The sequence below is a fragment of the Vanessa tameamea genome, chromosome 3, assembly GCF_037043105.1.
Source record: "Vanessa tameamea isolate UH-Manoa-2023 chromosome 3, ilVanTame1 primary haplotype, whole genome shotgun sequence".
NCBI classification, from domain to species: Eukaryota; Metazoa; Arthropoda; class Insecta; order Lepidoptera; family Nymphalidae; genus Vanessa; species Vanessa tameamea.
Window position 1 is genome coordinate 5,475,710 of NC_087311.1, and position 18,689 is coordinate 5,494,398.

Genomic DNA, 18,689 nt, shown 5'->3' on the forward strand with positions numbered 1-18,689 from the left:
AAACAAAACGTATAAAAATCGCATAATTATAACAAACAATTAAATTCACACTAAGACTTACCTACATAAAATTAAAGTATCTTAAAATTGTTTACTTCCAGATGCCAAACATCCACATGTCGCAGTCGCAGAGCATGAGCATGCAGCAGGCCGGCATGGGCGGCCTCAGTGCGCACGCGCCCATGCAGCCCATGCAGCCCACTCAGCAGCCCATGCACGCGCAGACCAACGCCATGCAGAACTCCATCATGTCTCAGAACGGACCCATGCAGGGCAACGGAAACAACCCTCACCATTTCTCCTCCCTTCACTCGGCGTCTTCCTTCACCGGACAAACTGCAGACTTCAATCTCGACTTCCTCGATAACATGCCTTCCACGGACGCCAGCAACCTCACCGCTCAGGAGTTGCTCAACTCGCTGGACAACTCCTTCCTCAACGATATCCTATGAGTGGCTCGATAGGATGCCCGATCGAATGCCGATGAACCCGGCATGCGGTCGATCGATGTCTTGTCATTTTCTCTCATTGTCGTCGATGTCCTCATATTACATTAACTCGCGACCAACGTGCAACTAATTGTGACCAAAGTTTTCAACCAGATAACGTGGCGAAGCCGCGGTTCTTCCGATGTTTTTTAAACATTTCTGATACATTGTTTTATATAAACTATATTTATTCTAAAAGAATTCCATTTCTTAGAGTTTATAGTTTTTATGGTTGTTCATGCATAGTTCGTTTGTAAAAATATTGTATAGTAAGGTTGTTTATAGAATATTAAAATAATTAAAATTAGTAGCGGAATATTCTCACATGACTTAATTTTATCTTTGTGAGATATTTAATTTCCTCATTTTTTGCGAAGTAGTCTTTATATACTATGTATATTTATTACAAATATTAATATAAGTAAATAGCACAAAAGACATTTCAACGATTTTATTTACACGCTTATAAATTTATTTATCGAAATGGCGACATAAATTGCTGCAATACATTTATAACGTCTGTAATATTATAATAGAGGTAAATTGACATTACAATATAGTTTATTGTTTTCTGGACCTCCATCTAAAACCTTGCTGATAATCTTTCGTCACTAAGCAGGCGCTGAGTTATTGGAATTGTGTTTGTAATTATTTATACGATTGATGTCTCTTCAGTCGGGTTCAAGATTGTTAGCGAGGTTTCATTTTCCGCCTGTGAACGACCCAATCTATTTTAATTTATAGTGCAAATGTAAATTTTATTAATTAAGTTTATTTTAAGGTCATTCCTGTACCTAAGATGTAATTAGTAGATTATACTGTGATGTCGGTCTCAATGGTCTGTAGGTTAAAATAGAATCAATTATTATGAATAGAATATTGTTATTGTTAAGGATCTCATGTATCACGTAGGGTTTGTGGGATTCTGGAATATTCAGAATGTTGGTTTCTTTTTTACCTTTATTCAACAAGTTCTGTCAATATGTTATTAAAATTAACTTATCGTATACATATGTATATTATACATTATGAACATTTTACAATTTTAGATGGCATTAAAATTTATATTCTAATTAAAAAAGCATAGCTAAATAAGAAAAAACGTATGATTTTGTATAATGCACCTATTATTCCTTTATAAAATGGACAAACATTTCGTAAAATGAAACATTAGCTCTCTGTTACAACTGTAAATCCATTTATGAATGATAGAAACATTCCAGAGCCATTGTTAACAATGTTTTAACTTTAGGACCAATTTTTGAATGTTCTTTTGAAAATAATATTACTTATTGAAACATGATTTTCATTTTATACACTTATTTTCATAACATCTTACAATCTAGGTACAGTCTTTTACTTATAATATAATTCCTTATAAATAAACGGAGATAAAACTTTAGAGATGGCGAAATCTACAATACGAGGTGTAGATTAATGTCAGTGAAAGAAGTTGTTTGATCGATTTTAAAGCTTTTGTCCTAAATATTTTGTACATAGTTATGGCACTTCCGATTTAGCCGAGTTATGTACATAATAATAATTAGAGTATTTATTGTTGAGCAAGTCCATATCTAGGGCACAATTACCGTAGATTTAATTGCTTTTTTATTTTAAATGAGTACATTTATCTAATCATCTATAAAACGAAGTTTCTTGAAAATCTACGATTAATAGATTGATTCAAAAAGCACGATAACTTGAAAAACTATTTCCAGCATAGAGCTCGTAAATTATAACTATTATACTGAACGAAGGACAGACGGATATGGCGAAACTATTTCGTACTAACCTATGAAAAAATAAGAATTACAAAATTATGCTTTTATAAAGCATTTGGTTGCGGAAAAGATTACACATTTATCACCACATAATAGAGTCGGCTTGGTGTTTATACAGAATATCCGAGAACGTCTCTAACTTCCTCTCTAAAGCATTTATCTCCGCGGCTAATTCTCATACCATCTCATTGGGCTTGTTGAAAATCCTCGGATTGCGTACACGGGGACTGTAAAAATTATTTGGTTGAACATATTTAGCTGTTATCGGTTCATCGTGTAAGCTTACATTGCGTTCGTAAATATTTTCATTCGATTTATTCTGCATACTTTTTAACGTAAAGAAATGCTTCTCCTGCTTGCTTTTTTTGAGTTGAATACATGAAAACACAGTACCTAATAATATGGCCAGTTTGAAGACGGCGACTACAAACAATGCTAACATAAATACGAAATATTGCTCCTGGTACCAGTCTTCCAGTTTTGTTTGGCAACCCTGGAATTAAACAATATAATAGTAAAGTAATTTAACTATAAAAGTTAAGTAGCTAGGCAGATGCCTTCTCTCGTTTGAAGAAGAAGGCTATAAGCACTAAATAAGTTTCTCCACACTCTAAAATGGGGTGGGTTTCCTCCGGAAGCTTACCTTCCCTGCCGACCATAAAATAAATTACAAGAAAAGTAAATGGTGCTTTCACTGATCTGACTTGCGATTAAGATCCAGATTAAGTATCCACTTGTTGTCTGAGACGCAAATTACGACTAAAATATTAAATTGAATATATAATGTTTGTAAATAACTACATCTTGTAAAAGAGACCGCTCAATTTTTTTTAAAGTAGTCAATAGTGAAATTATATTGACACAATATTGTGTATCTAAATAAAATTAATAATTTTATTTCTGAATTAATGTATATAAATGTCAGTTACACCAACATTAAACATTTTTGCATATATGTAATGCATTATAACTCGTGATAAAGTTAAGAAGAAACAAACTTACATGCACATGTCTGAATTGCGGAATGGGCTGCACCTCCTGGCAGCGTGATTGGTTTACCGGCGCGGGGTTGAGATAGGAGACGTGTTCGGTCTGCACGCAACAGCTGAACGGTACAGACATACCGCGCGGGCCGAGACGTCGCAGCTGCCACAACGACATGTCGTAGTTGCGTGCACTTGTCATGCCGCAGCATTGCAACTGAAAGTTTAATAGTTGATTAGTAAATAAGTTAACATTTCGATTGGTATAATTAAATACATTTATTTGCACTATACGAGGGTGCATTTTTATGTTCGCGGAATGAGAGTGTTGGAGGGCGGGGGGGTGATTAAGCTCTTTAAGATCGTAACGTGTTCAATGACTCATAATTAGTATAAATACGAGGTTTCATTGTTATTAAACAATTATTCTTTGAACTATCGTCAACCAAGCAATATAATCGGGAGTGAAAAATGAAATAAGGAAAATATCGAATATCGTGCCGTTATAAAGTTCCTTACTATATTGAATGAGATGTCATCGGATTATGGCAACTCTTGCCCAGGAAAAACCATGGTGTACAAGTGGCACAATTTATTTATACAAGGAAGGAAATCACTTGTAAACGATCCGAGGCCGGGCAGAAGCATCAACGTGACTTATCCAAAAAGTTGAGAAAATTCTACTCGACGATGTTCGATTATAATATAATTAGCAGAAAAGGTTGGAGTATCCGATATAACCATTTTAAAAATCTTGCATGATCATCTTGGCACGACTAAGGTCAGCGCAAGATGGGTGCCGAAAATGCTCAAGCTGCCGCAAAAACAACAGCGCCTGAGTGTTCACGTACATTTTGGGACCTCTGCAACGGAGACAAGGATGGTGTATAGAGTCTAATTGTTACTGGAGACGAAATTTGAGTTCATCATTTTTAACCTGAGTCGAAACAAGACTCCATGCAGTGGCATAAAAAGGGCACCTCCCAAGAAGTTTAAGGTGTCACAGTCAGCTGGGAAACTCATGTCAACGGTTTTTTGGCACTCTGAATGAATATTATTAATCGATTGTAAATATTAAGGTGTTGCTATAACCGGAGAATACTACGCTACAATATTAGAGCGATTAAAAAAGTCATTAAAGAGAAAAGTCGGGGAAAATTGACAAAAAGTGTGCTGCTTCTGCGCGACAACGCGCTCGTCCACAAGAGCCACGTTGCGTTGGCTGCCTTGCTTTAGGTATGCTGCGATATTTTGAATCACCCGCCCTACAGTCCAGACCTGGCCACGAGTGATTACTACCTATTTCTAAAAATGAAAAAAGAGCTATGGAGTAAGAAATTTACCACCGATGATGAGGTCAATGCTGAGGATGCAGTTTCGGCGTATTTTGATGATATTTTTTTATGAGGTTATAAATAAATTATTTGAAAGATCTGAAAAATGTATGCGTCTTGCAGGTGAATATATTTAAAAGGATTTTTTTTATGTCCCCTCTATATGCCCCATTCCGCGAACATAAAAACACTCCGGCGTTTGTTACGTTTTTATTTAAAACTCTTTATTTTTATGTACCTATAGCTTAGTTGAAAATCAGGGGATTTTTTTACTATATATATAATTTTTTCTACGTGTGTATATCACTGAACTCCTAAAATGCTGGGTCGACTTGATTTTTTGATTTTTGTGTTTCCCTGGATGATTTAGATTGTATTGGCGATTGTAGTGCGAAAAGATTATTTATAACAACAAAAATAATCTGATCAAAAGTATCTTATTCCACACTGTTGAGACAGTCGGGCAGCTAGTATAAATAAATAATAGGCTAGCTAGCAAATAAATAAACGGATAATATTACACTGAATGTACAATAATTTACTAATATATTCATTGACTGCTTACCACTATATTAATAATATATATCTATGGACAAAGCCACCAGTAGTGTTGGACAATTTTAATAGAACATTCAGTGTAATATTATCCGTTTATTTATTTTATTAAACTTTTTCATTTAATTAATCTGTAACTAAATCAATCATTATAATTAAGTATACCTACTTCAAGTGCGTTGCTTATTTTCGTAGTCCTTAATACTTATACATTACCGATGTAATGTGCGTTACATTATTGATGACCTTAAAAGATTGTATAAATAAATCGTGTATACCTCAGTCTGCGCTAAATCCAATGCCGCTGTGAAATGTTCAAAGTCAGGTACTGCGTAGTAGCTCTGTAGAGCGCCGACCGCTCCGCCGCGGGTGGCCTGGATGCCGTAACACCGCAACCATATTGCCGCCAACACACCCGCTGCGCATTCGCAGAGTAGCAAGCCGAGCACTATCAGGAAGTACTGGAAGCAAAACTCTTACTGGTTATTATGTTTCATAGTGCGAGTATTTTAAAAAACATATTTTTAAGATATAGGTCAGTTTTATTTGTTCAACAATATAAATATTTTAAGCGTGTCTGCTATTTACATTGCCCTTTGAACCTTGCAATTGGAACCATATTACAATGTTAAACAAACTCATGAAAATAAGTCGTTGGTCTGCGGTAAGATGTACAGGCATTATAAATACCTACAATGTACTCTTACATTTTTGTGCAAGTAAAATAAAAATCTAACACGAACGGTTAGTGATCAGGTGCAGGAGCAACGTCTTAACGTGCCTTTCAAGGGGAGGTCATGAAAACATTACTATATAGTTTCGGGTTGCTACGGAGAATTTCTTGACATTAAAAGCTACCTTTTTACTTATATGATTTGTTTTATTTAATTTAACCAAAGATATAACCATAAAAAAATACTTACGAAGGTTAAAATAATGTATCCAGGTAAGTAAGTGGCCCAAACACCTATAGCTGCTACAGTGCAGACAATAAGTCCAGCTCCCAGGAGCGCGAGAGCGACGTAGTAGAACGGAGGTTCATACAGACCATCCTCTGGCATCGCAAGCAATCGAGATAGAAGAATCCTTCGAGAATCACTCAGAAGTAGGAATCCACAGACCACTTTTAAAAACCCACATCCCTTGCAATGAAGAAATATTAACAATTAATAAAATCACTTTAACAATCATATTTCCATGTGTTTTAATACAATAATATTTGCTTTAACTTACAAAGAATATGGTGTTAAAACAACCAAACAAAACTCTTGCACTCGCTATTTCTTTCATTATTTAATTTAATAATAAATATATAAAAACTGTGTCACTAAGTATAAATACAATATGTTAACAACGCGTGATCGTGTTATGGTAAGCCGTTGAATAATATGCGATGAATACATTTGCCGGTTTTAGGGAGATACGCTCCGTCGAACAGGTGGGGTGACTAATAATAATTAAGTCAGTTTTTCCTAAAAATAATGCATGAGCTATTTTAACATCAGTTTGTAACTACACTCTTTAAACATTAGTATGTAAAATTTTAATCATGGGTCAATAGGTCAAATCAAAAAATGTATTATATGAAAAATATATGTATTAATTAGTTTTAAAATTGTAACAATATAGTTTTTAAAAATCGATATCCTTTTTCTTAAATCCACCACATGTCTTAGGAATTGCTGTTATATCATCTTGTTCACGCTCACTTGATTCTTGAAGTTCTGAAATAAGTTATTAAAAACACCCATTAGTTTATAACAAATAAAGTTAAAGGAAAGTAATAGGATAAAAGCCTTCCAGATCATTTTGCACATTTGAGCAAAAACTTCCGTCTTTATTGGGCAGATGGATTAGAGCTTATTCCACCATATAAGATCAATGCCACTTGGTGAATGCACACAGTTTTCCATAACCATATACAATATTAATAATAAACACAAATTAGGCAAATGAAAATTCAAAGGAGTTTGGCCAGGTTTGAACCTGCAATCTTCAGTTTAGAATCATGTTATAATAGTAACATTTCGGCATTATATAATAAGAGCTTAAATGAATACCTGGTGGTAAATGCAGTTTTTCTATGACAAATTTCTTCCTTCTCAATTTGAAAGCTAGGTCTAGACTTGGTGGTATAAAGGGGACCAGCGAATGAACAGCAGACAACTTTGTTATGTGAAAAAGACCATGATACTCATTGTATACAGGATTTGTTTCTTTGCTTGATCCAGCAAATGATTCTATTCTTACTGCATTATCAACTGAATACAAAAGTCTTTTCATGATGCGATCATCCTAATAAAAACAAAATGTTTAAGTTTTATTTTCATATGAAACACTATGTATTAGTATGCTCTAATAGTATTAAATGGCTTTATCAATAATTTTTCTTTTGGGAGTGATTAGTTAAGCTGTGTATTCGTTTGAATGTAAAATCAGTTTTGATACAATAAGAAACATAACATAGCTAAAGTATATTTGTAATGCTTGCCATAATTTTTTAAATAAAATACAAATCTGTTAATCACTTACATCAAATAAGTGTGAAGGAACTGTAATAAACCCTACTGCATTTGTACTGCGGAGTAGGACTCTTAAACAGTATACAAATTTTAAAAGATCTTGTCCATAAGTAATGTTTGTATCATGGTCACAATCCATTGCCATCCATACAGGTGACCCCAGTGATTGAATGCATACACGGAGAATATTTTTATTTTTACTATTAATGTTATACTCTTCTTTTATGAGGCCCTCCTTAATTTTTATTAAAAGGGTATAGTAAAGATCATTTTTAAAGCCTGTAAAAAAAATCATTATCAATAATGTTTTAAGCTATATTTCATATTAATTTCAGCATTTATTCTTATTAGCCTCAAAATTATTAATGTACATAGCCATATGCAACAGGAATATCAGATATTTATTTATCTTTACTATATTATATAGTAAATAATACTCACTATTTAAATTATTTTCATTTTGTTCAAGCCTACAATGTGTGATATTACAATTGTTTATTGTATCAATGCCGATGTGTCTGCTCAGATCGAAGTTGTGACCAAAGTTTGCATTACTACCAAATGAAGATTCCACTTGACCAAGTCCCTCATATCTCCATGCAATTTTCATCTCACTACTTGATAATTCATTGACTTTCTCATCAGAAGGTACTGTGCACACTTGAGGCAGTTCTTTGACCTATTAGAACAATTATATTCTATTAAGACATTTTCAATTAGTATTCATCTTGCTTAGATAATTTTTAAATTAGGAAATTGATATTCAAATAAGATTTTTAATTCATAATTTTTTTAGATATCTATTATTGTTTCTTATTGGTTTCATTATAACAAGATTTAAAATTTAACAAAATATAAATTAACTTTATCATTTCTATGTATGTTTTATAATTCTTAATTATATCAATAGTACATACTATTTCTTCTGTATTTTCGTCAGCTGATGCAATAAACAGGTCATGCTTACACACAACACCTTCAGCAAGAAAGTATTTTGTTAGAACGCGACTATAACTGCCTAGAACATCTTCTTCTGAAAAATCATATTAAAACAGATACATATTTATTTTATTTATAAATCAATTTCATATATGTAAGTATTGGATGACATATATTAAAAATTTAGACGAAATTATAAAATACTAACCTACAAGAAAAATACCGCCGACAGGTAATCCTCCTCCTAAAAGTATAACATAGTAAAATTATATTTTTTTATTAAAACATCAATTTTATATAATGTATTGTATCTTACCAATAATAAAATCTAATGATGGTATACCACTTGAGATATAAGGAAGGTTATTTTTTAATTTTGTTCCATTAATACTTGAAAGAGAGAGAGACTTTTTATGAAAACTTGTCATTTTGAATAAGCTATTCCATTTAAAATACCTCGACAGTACTTTTAAAATATAATTGGAGTGCTTATGAATAGTAAACAGATTGAAAAATGAAGATATTAAATTTTTTGTTTCTTAATACACGTTTTTTACGTGTAAACTGTGGAATGAGTTTGAGTTTGACACTGTAAATTGTAAATAAATAATATGCCAATGTCAATTCTCAATAATCGTCAATTGTTGTGATTGAATAAATCGATATCGAAGAGAAGTTAATCGAATTGAAGTATCGTTATAATTGAAGAAAAAGTTTTTATAGCAGGTACTTATTTTATACGAGTAAAAAGAAGATTGCAGGCAATAAAATAACCTATAGTTTAAATATCAATCTTAATATACCTATTTCACAAATTTTATATTCATCAACAATTACATGGTTGATCTAGGACAATATATGTCGTCACGGTAGCATGCGCAAGCGATCCCGTGGCGCCCGCCGAAAGACGGAGAGGGTACCGCTGGTTTTTTAGTGGGTAAACCCGGCGTACTTGGGCGCACTCGGCGTCCAGGGCTCCGGGGAGTCCCACACACCCCCCCACCTTCCATCACGTGGGGGAAGCGCGTAACGCGTTTTTCCAGCGAGAAAAAAAAAAAAAAAAAAAGGACAATATATGTCTAGGTGTATAATAACATAGACATCAAACGTAATATAGATTAAAGAAATAGGTACTGGCTAGCCAAGCTCGATTAATTCATTAACATGTGTTAAATATCCTAGTCCTCTTAAAAATAATTGAAATACATCAGAAATATCGCCTTAGTAATTACAGAATATATTGTGAATAAGTAAATCCCATCAAAAACATACACGTAAAAATGAGAGCCAAGTCCGATATTATGATATATACCTTGGTTGTTGACTTCAACGACAAAAGAAGTAAGGTCTAAATGGGTGCCAAGTTCAATGGTCTTTCCTGAAATTTATTTATAACTACATAAAATATCATTTCTTCTCATAACTTAGGATAATATATTGTAGCCTAAGGTCTGTCTTGGCTAGTTCTTATGTTATATCAGATACTTCTCTATTTCTCCTTACCCCTACTCTCCATAATATATATCTATGACTAGGGGTCGCTATACATATTAAATCAAACATAGTGTTTGTATACTCTTTGGATATCTATGAATTATGCATCTATCAGTTCTGTCGACTGTCACTATCATAAGCGATTTGGTGGCACACGTACAAATAAATGCTGAAACTGTATTTTGCGGTGGAATTTAAGTAAATAATTCAATAACACAATAATTAAAGTATTTACAAGCAAAAATGCAAGGGCCAGCGGTTTTTATGGACATATCGCTTGAAGATCAAGTAAGTTCACGTGAACATAACCTTAACAAGAGTTTTAAATGTTTGGCGTATGTGAAATAATTCTAATGAAAACAATTTAGTAGAATGCTTCCAGAATAATAAAAGATTTTCTTTTACAAAATATTTTATCATCATCAAAATGTATGTGCGATTTATTTTCATTTATTAATTTTAGGCACTAGAATTAAGAAAATATTTCAAAAGTCTTGGCGCTGAAATATCAGAGGAGAAGTCTCCAAAAGGCATTGAAGATGATTTGCACAAAATAGTTGGAGTTTGTGATGTGTGCTTCAAAGAGAATAATGAGGCTGATATTGAAGCTATTCTAAACAGTATTGTGTCTATTATGGTTTCAGTAAGTATTTTTTTGTCTTCAATGGAATATAATACAAATTTTAATATTATTCTTCTTCTTTGGGATACCTAATTGGTTATTACAATATTAAACATACCAAAAAAAATAATAATTATACAAGTCAAAGAAAACTTAGTATAAAAGGCATGCATTGTATGTATTTATTTTACACATAACATTTTACACAAGTGTAAAATCTAAAGACTATATGTCTAAGAGATCCCTTTTTTGTGTGAAGTCTGTTTTAGTACATTTATTTATAACAAGATTTTCTTTTTGTGTCTAGTTTTGTGTACAAAAAAGAGAATAATCAAATAATAACTTAAAACAAAACTTGCACTGCACCTTAGTTCTTGATGTGATAATTTTTACTGGGTAATCATAATTATTGTTCATCATCTACACACTTACAGCGTACACTTTATTGAACCAATATAGATATTGTTTATAGTTTTATTAGCTCATGAAGGGGTGCCCCTTCATGTTAAACCATTTTTGTTCATTAGTATTGAGTGTCATTCATAAGACGATTAACATCAGAGTAAATACTACATTAAATTCAAATTCTAATATATTATATGATTACCTTTGATTTTAAGATTTTTGTTTAAACTGAAGTGAATAGATCTATATTAAATTGAGAGCGAATAAAAAGGAACCTCCTGCTTATACTTAATCATACTGAGATCAATATGTTTTATCAAGAGTATGATCTAAAAGTTTATATGATATTTTTTATGATCTGATATTCTTCTTCAAACATCTAAATCACATTTGCACCTAATTAAAGTATGAAAAGAATATAATAATTTCCTCCTTTGGATAGTTGCATATGAAGTAGAATTAGTGTGATCTTTCTGTTAATTTATTAAGAATTCTTGATTAAGTCCATGAATGATTTTTATTTATCTTATTTAGGGCTTAGCCTAATTTTTTATTTGATTACATATTTAGATTCCATTGGAGAGAGGAGAAAACCTTATCCTGGCATTTAGTCAAAGGCTAACTAAATCTCCTGGACCAAAACTTGGTGTGGTTGCATTACAATCGTATGTATACAAAATATCAATAATATCATAGGAAGCATATTAAAAGTAATATTAAAATGACATTATTTTTACAATTTAGCTTGTGGCGCCTCTACAATAATTTAGAAGCAAATTCTCCTCTGCGGTACCATGTGTACTATCATGTAATTGAGTTGGCTGCACGTGTAAGTTCAGTTGGCGAAGTATTTAAGGGAGTGGATCAATTAAAAAGGGAATTTGCTAGCTGCCCTCCCTCTAATGAACAAATGCAGAAACTCTACAGACTGTTACACCAAGTGCTAAAAGACCAAAACAGGTGAATATATTGAAAAGCGAAATCTTCACTTATTCCGCAAATATCATTCTTATTATATTCATTTAAAATAATAATTATTGTTAAGATTTATAAGTATGTATAATTATGATTAAGATTTAAAAGTTTTTATTTTTTATGTTTTCAGTGAACTGGCTTCAAAAGTGATGATTGAATTACTTGGTACTTATACAGATGAAAATGCTTCATATGCAAGAGAGGATGCCATTAAGTGTATAGTAACAGCTCTTGCCGATCCTAACACATTCCTATTGGACCCACTGTTGTCACTTAAACCTGTGCGTTTCTTGGAAGGCGAGCTTATTTATGACTTGCTTACTATATTTGTTTCGGAAAAATTGTCGAGTTACCAAACTTTTTATAACAATCATAAGGAGTTTGTACAGTCTCAAGGTAAAATATAGAGATATTAATTAATTATATTTTTATGTGATGGATAGAAACACAAAATGTAATAAATCATTTGTATTAGTACCTAATAAGTACTCTTGATTTGTAATTGTAAATCTTCTCATTATCATCATTATTAGGTATTTAATGAAATAGACATAGTAGTGCAACAACCGAAAAATTGTTTATTAGTTTTGCATTAATTAAAATTTTCCTTGATATGTTAATATCCTATTCCAATCGAAGTAGGAATAAACATAAACAAAGCTTAGATTTACGTATTTCATGCGATTTGCTATTAACTTGGCTCTATTGTGCATTACTAAGAGTTTATGATTAATATATTTTTATTTATTATACAACACTATTACTTATATCAAATTTAATTTTACTTCCAAAATACCGATAACAGTTTCCTCGACATTCAAAACTCCATTTTTTCAGAAATCCATAGTGAATATCATAAATTAATCAAGCTCTCGATCAATGATATCGCGTCAATTTGCTGTCAAATGTAGTTTGTTTGGCTTTTCTCCTTTTATGGTTGGAATAGAGTATAAATCATTATTATTATAAAAAGTTTTGAGTTGAATTAGTTGTTACTTATTTGTTTTTGTGCAATATCTCCAGCACATATCTTTGAAGGTATAAGTATTTGCACATGTTAATTTGATTTCATTTCATTTTCAGGTTTAAATCATGAACAAAATATAAAGAAGATGAGGATATTGTCTTTCATGCAAATGGCGGAATCAAATTCGGAAATAACTTTTGACGAAATTATATCCGAATTGCAGATTGAAGAGAAAAATGTAGAAGCTTTTATAATCGAAGGTATTATTACAACATTAAGCACAAAACGGGCTTTAAGTAGCTAATGACACTTGTTTGTATCGCTATACTATATAATTTTATAGGACACTATGCCTATATAAGGCCTATAAATATCACATTATTCATTCTCATTAATTAAAAAACAATGAGTGAATATAGGAAGTCTCATTGCTTTCAGGAACTTTTAACTTTTGATGAAAGGAATTTTGAACGAAGTTAGACAAAACTTAGTAACAAAGATAAACTTATTAGTTAGTGGGACCTCTCGCTTCTGTCTACCCAGCCTCTCTATTGCTCATTGCTTTAGTTTATATATAATTTTATTTGTAATGCAATTGGTAAATAGTGATAATTCCTAAATTTATAACATTTAGTCCTGAAAACGCGCCTAGTGCGCGCGCGCATGGACCAGGCGGCGCGCTCGGTGCGCGTGTCCAGCACCATGCACCGCACGTTCGGCCACGCGCAGTGGCAGCAGCTGCGCGACGTGCTGCTGGCGTGGCGCGCCAACGTGCAAAACGCGCACGAATCCATGAAGTCCGTGGCCGCCGCGCAGATCGAGTACACCGTGCAGCAGCAGAAGCCCTGAGCCCCAACCCTTACTATATTGTACTACTATTGTATTATATTTTATCTATTTTGAGAATAAAGCGATTATAGTCAAATGCTTCCGTTGTCAGTCAAGTTACTTTATTGACATATAACAATATGAAAGTCGGTAATCTTAGCCGAGTGTGCGTTTGGAGGACTCGACTGGAGTTGTTCACATTGGACTACAAATAGTTATTTTATATATTGTCACAACCTTCGCAGTTTTGGTATAAAAACAATAAAGTACGAAAACCCCAGCATGTGTTTATTTTGACCTAAAATAAAATAAAAACATGTTAAAGATAACAATGTTACTGCTGTCTATTAGTCTTAATTTAAAAAATGAGCAGCATATCAGTCTTGCAAACTTTTTAAAGGTTCTCGTTACCATGCTTACTGTTTGTAAACGTTCGTTATTGAACCTTCTTGACTTCTATCAAACCGTTGTCAAAATCAATATCTACGATTTTAAAAAACTATTTTCTATACATATTAGTACAAAACTAGAGTGACTACATGGATTATGAATACGAATCAGAAGGCTATTTTCATAACACTTTTCGGTCGTTTGTTTGTGTGGTGCTGACATTGTTACTCGGAATGCAAGTATATATGCATTTCGGGAATTCTCAGGAGGCATTAGACGGCGACTTTACAGATGTCAAATATGTGGTTATGCAACTAACTCACGGGCTTACAGAGGTTGTTACTATTTTTAGGCAATTATTCGAATGTGGCTATAAAATTAATCGCATTGATAGTGTAAGTTTTTATAAGTAGTGTAAACTGTATTTATAATGAAAAGAAACTACGCCAAATGAATACCTTCTTGCTTTTAAGGATGTACATATGTAAGGTCAAATCCACAGTAAATCTATTTTTTAAGGTTAATATTCACGGAGAAATGTCAATGCCCAATCATTTCTGTTCGCATTTTATAATTTGTAATGAAAAAAATATGTCATTTTGATTAATAATTTACGATTTTTAATCAAATTAATATGCAATTTGATATTTAAATTTAAATACAAGTCAAGTGCTGCGTTGCCACATTTACGTGTCCAATACCGTGGACGTATTGAGCTGAACAGCAGTTCACAGAACGCTACTGAAACGTCAAAAGTTAATCACGAATAACTCCATAACGAATCGGCAACAGTGGTTTTTCGTGAAAAAAATAAAAAATGTATGAAAGTTCTGAAAATTCTTTATTTGGCCGTGCATTGACTACGATACATAAGTATACTTTTTATAATTTTAGTTCGATGTCGTCAAATTCCGGTACGAATAACACGCAATTTTATGAGGCTTTTATTCCCAAATATTTCTTTCAAATCATCGGCTAAAGTTAGACAAAGATATATTTTACATACATCCTTAATTAATCTTACCATTTTATAATTTTTATATGATTATCGTTCTAATTCATTAAGATGGCCGAGATTAATTAAAACATGGATCACAACTGTTCCTAGGTGGATAAATAAGTTTTACGCTTGTTTTCTTGGTAGTTTAGAAAAATATCGATAGAAACCCCCATAAGCTGTTTCCAATTTTTCCAACCTGGTCTATAATAGAGTAACGAAATAAGCTACAAATATTCAGTAAGAGAAGAGGAAATATTTCATATTTAGTATTCATTTTGATATTTAAGCATTTTACAAACATAACTTTGTTAGGTAAATCGCAAGCATGAACGATTACAAAATGAGATGGAACGTATCTCTTCTGTACTGCCAGCTGTTGCAGCGGCAGCCGGTAGGGCTAAAGAAGCGCTAGAACCTTCGCAGCATCTATCTCATTCCTTTGATATGCGGGACTATGATCGTCAGGTAAAATATATATATATAAATGTTTGACCGATAAAAGAATAGTTTTTTATTAGTTCGTATTTTCATCTATAAGATCATTCAAGAGGCTCCTATCGTTGTAGGCACTTAATACATCTTAAAGAGATTGTCACAGTTTTATTACTTTATAAACAAAATACATGAATGTAGACTTAGAAATTCCCATTAGACTATTTGTTTAAAAGCAATATTATTTTGCTTTATTTCATTAGATATATCTTTAACAGTTTTGAAAGGTATTATATTAAAAGTGAATATACTAAAATATATTTACTGTCACATGGCAGATATATCTATAAATTATGCATGTTTATTTTGTATACAGTAGTCTTAGTAACTAAGATTTAATGCTTAAAGTATCTACTGGAGATTTTGACATTTTACTTGTTATTTATGTTAAAATTCGTTTAATATTAACTTTATCGGTAATAAACTGGTCTCATAGCTATTTATTTAGGCGCTGTCAGCTTATACGATTCCAGGATTCTTAGTCTGATTACAGCTTGTACCGATTTTATCGTGTACTTCGAGGAAAGATTCGTTAACCTATTGTTTTAATTTTTTTTTATAATATCGGTTTCTTTACATACTTAATATACTTTTACTCTGCCATTTTTATGCTTACTATATCCAGATTTTCTTAAGATTTGCAAAATTGGGTGACATTAAAAAAAAGATTCAGCTTAAAATAATGCCCACAACTAAAAGCCATTAAACTAAGAATTGAATTAAAATAATGCCTTTTGTAACAATAATAATAATTAACGCATAACAATTTTAACTTTGTATATAACATAGGTAAATGTTATATAAATTAGTACAGGACAGTGCTCATATTTCCCGAAACATTTATATGTACTTTAATACTATAATATTATAAATGTGAAAGTAACTTTGTCTGTCTGTCGCGCTTTTATGGACAAACTACAGAACCAAATTTAATGTATTTTGTTATAAAGCAAGCTTCTATTAGAGGACAAGGAAGGTCGTAGGCTACTTTTTTAACCCTTACACCTAACGGCTAGAAACTACGGGCGGATACTAGATCTTTATATAATAGTAACCTGTGTACTACACGGTACTACAGGTGCAGGTAGCTTGACTTAGAATGGAAGTTTATCTTCAGGACATTTAAATTTTATTAGTTTGTGTCGACAAAGATGAAACTATTGCTTAAAAAAATTTATAGTGACCAATTGAAAATATATTATTTTTATTAGGATTTTTTTATTTAACTACGGAACTTTGGTTCTAATTTACCAATTTTAAATGTTCAAAAGATGGCTGATTACGCATTGGAGACAGCTGGGGCTCGCGTTATAGACACTGGCGATACATTGGAGCACGTCATTTATGAATCTCCAGTCGGTTGGATGTTACACGTCATCAGCTCCTTGCTTTGTCGCGATTGTCTCGGAGCCAGTGCTATCATTAGACCAGGAACACTGCCCGGTGAATGTTGGGCATTCAAAGGAGCTCGAGGAGAGGCGACGATACGATTAATTGGAACAGTTCATGTAACCGGCATTAGTCTCGAACATATACCACCTCATATTTCACCTACCAGGTACTTAATTTTTTATATTTTTGTTTTTGAATTTCTTAGTGTTATTTTAGTATTTGCAAAAACTTAAAAAACAAAATAGTTAATTCAAATACAAATAGACATACTAAAAAGTTGTTTACTTAGCATTTGAAAGAAATGAGATATGTTTTTGTTTGTGTAAATTTGCTTTTTTTTTACAAAGACTGATAATTTATACCAATGTTTTTGCCTTATTCAGATATCTTAATTTAACCTATATTTTCTTAATTTTTATTTTATCTTGCAAGTCAATAAGGAACCTATGATTATTTCTTAAAGGGAAATATCATCAGCACCACGGCTGTTTCAAATCGAAGGACTAGAGTATCGAGGAGATCCTTATCCGTTTGATTTTGGAACATTCGAATACGAAAGAGAGGGGAAGCCTATACAATATTTCGAAGTATTGCATAATTCAGTTAAAGGATACAACTTGATTCGTATAAAAATATATTCGAACTGGGGCCACTCGTTGTATACTTGCGTGTATCGTGTGAGAATTCATGGTGAATTAGTATCAGGAAATGGATCACACAGGCTTGTGAAGGATGATGATTTACTTATTGAAAATGAATAGTAATATATTTTTTTTTTTGCTTTTAAGATGATGTACAATAAAATTAAGATAAAGTACCAAGCTTTTATTTATTAATGTGAAAAACTTCAAGCGCCTTCTTGGTTTAGCTTGGTTTACCTAATCAATAAGCTGCCTGCAGATGACACTGTACTGTACTGTACTGTACTGATTCGAAATGTGGTTAGGGCCAAGAAGTCATTGGGTTTATCTGTCAAGAAACTCTCAAAAGTGATCCGGAATTAGAAAGTCAGTGTAGCACTCCCGTGCCTCACGTAAACCATTTGGAACTAGTAAAACCGTTGGTCCAGCACATCGGTCCTATCGGATTATGAGTATGTACAGAGCGCATCAGTGTTTATGTTTTTGTAAATATTCTATGTTTTTGCGCTGTAAAATATTCTATGTAGTTGGCTAACCTCCGCTGATCGTCGTCTTTTTTTTAAAATTTAATTGACAACATCCACGAGCTCACAGTTGCCCGTGCCTTTATTTACATTTTAATGTTATAAATTTTGGCGGTATTTTATATTTTTACTGAACATCAGCAGATCTTCGTTGGACTTTGAGCTTGTCGTTTTCTTGGAATACGTGGCCCACACTGACTTCTTTTTTCCTTTTAAAATAATATATATTTAATCCATAATAAATAATATATGATAATATATAAAAAATACTGTATGTAGTAGTTTTTTTTTAATCGTATTTACTGCAATCCAGCGAGCCCTCCTCCGTGCTCGTTGAGAGAGAGTACAGCATCGGCG

General features: G+C 32.5%; 5 protein-coding genes across 8 annotated transcripts in view; 3 read left to right on the forward strand and 2 right to left on the reverse strand.

Annotated features, from left to right (window-relative positions):
• The window catches only part of LOC113397357 (neurogenic protein mastermind-like), a 28,792-nt gene extending 27,006 nt beyond the window's left edge, over nucleotides 1-1,786 (forward strand). For all 4 annotated transcript variants that reach the window (XM_064219554.1, XM_064219565.1, XM_064219570.1 and 1 more), the window contains exon 9: nucleotides 102-1,786. In XM_064219554.1, the coding sequence (XP_064075624.1) occupies nucleotides 102-452 (351 nt within the window). In that variant the 3' untranslated portion in view covers nucleotides 453-1,786. The remainder of the gene's footprint in view (nucleotides 1-101) is intronic.
• Nucleotides 1,114-6,700, reverse strand: LOC113397309 (CD151 antigen). The gene is made up of 5 exons (XM_026635602.2): nucleotides 6,375-6,700; nucleotides 6,065-6,283; nucleotides 5,420-5,602; nucleotides 3,272-3,469; nucleotides 1,114-2,762 (listed from the first exon to the last, which is right to left on the reverse strand). Exons 1-5 carry the CDS (start codon nucleotides 6,429-6,431, stop codon nucleotides 2,445-2,447), a joined length of 975 nt encoding a protein of 324 aa, XP_026491387.1. The 5' UTR covers nucleotides 6,432-6,700; the 3' UTR covers nucleotides 1,114-2,444.
• Nucleotides 6,701-6,725: 25 nt separating this feature from the next.
• On the reverse strand, nucleotides 6,726-9,183 carry LOC113397308 (elongator complex protein 4). The gene is made up of 7 exons (XM_026635600.2): nucleotides 8,919-9,183; nucleotides 8,811-8,846; nucleotides 8,581-8,696; nucleotides 8,105-8,342; nucleotides 7,674-7,942; nucleotides 7,202-7,436; nucleotides 6,726-6,865 (listed from the first exon to the last, which is right to left on the reverse strand). The coding sequence occupies exons 1-7, from the start codon at nucleotides 9,028-9,030 to the stop codon at nucleotides 6,774-6,776; spliced, it is 1,098 nt and encodes a 365-aa protein (XP_026491385.2). The 5' UTR covers nucleotides 9,031-9,183; the 3' UTR covers nucleotides 6,726-6,773.
• A 1,018-nt stretch (nucleotides 9,184-10,201) lies between these two features.
• Nucleotides 10,202-14,173, forward strand: LOC113397244 (eukaryotic translation initiation factor 3 subunit M). Its single transcript, XM_026635516.2, has 7 exons — nucleotides 10,202-10,384; nucleotides 10,560-10,739; nucleotides 11,694-11,788; nucleotides 11,868-12,083; nucleotides 12,229-12,494; nucleotides 13,182-13,325; nucleotides 13,700-14,173. Exons 1-7 carry the CDS (start codon nucleotides 10,340-10,342, stop codon nucleotides 13,912-13,914), a joined length of 1,161 nt encoding a protein of 386 aa, XP_026491301.1. The 5' UTR covers nucleotides 10,202-10,339; the 3' UTR covers nucleotides 13,915-14,173.
• Nucleotides 14,174-14,289: 116 nt separating this feature from the next.
• On the forward strand, nucleotides 14,290-18,020 carry LOC113397610 (SUN domain-containing protein 3-like). The gene is made up of 4 exons (XM_026636026.2): nucleotides 14,290-14,618; nucleotides 15,596-15,748; nucleotides 17,047-17,333; nucleotides 17,631-18,020. The coding sequence occupies exons 1-4, from the start codon at nucleotides 14,433-14,435 to the stop codon at nucleotides 17,926-17,928; spliced, it is 924 nt and encodes a 307-aa protein (XP_026491811.2). The 5' UTR covers nucleotides 14,290-14,432; the 3' UTR covers nucleotides 17,929-18,020.
• Nucleotides 18,021-18,689: the final 669 nt, after the last annotated feature.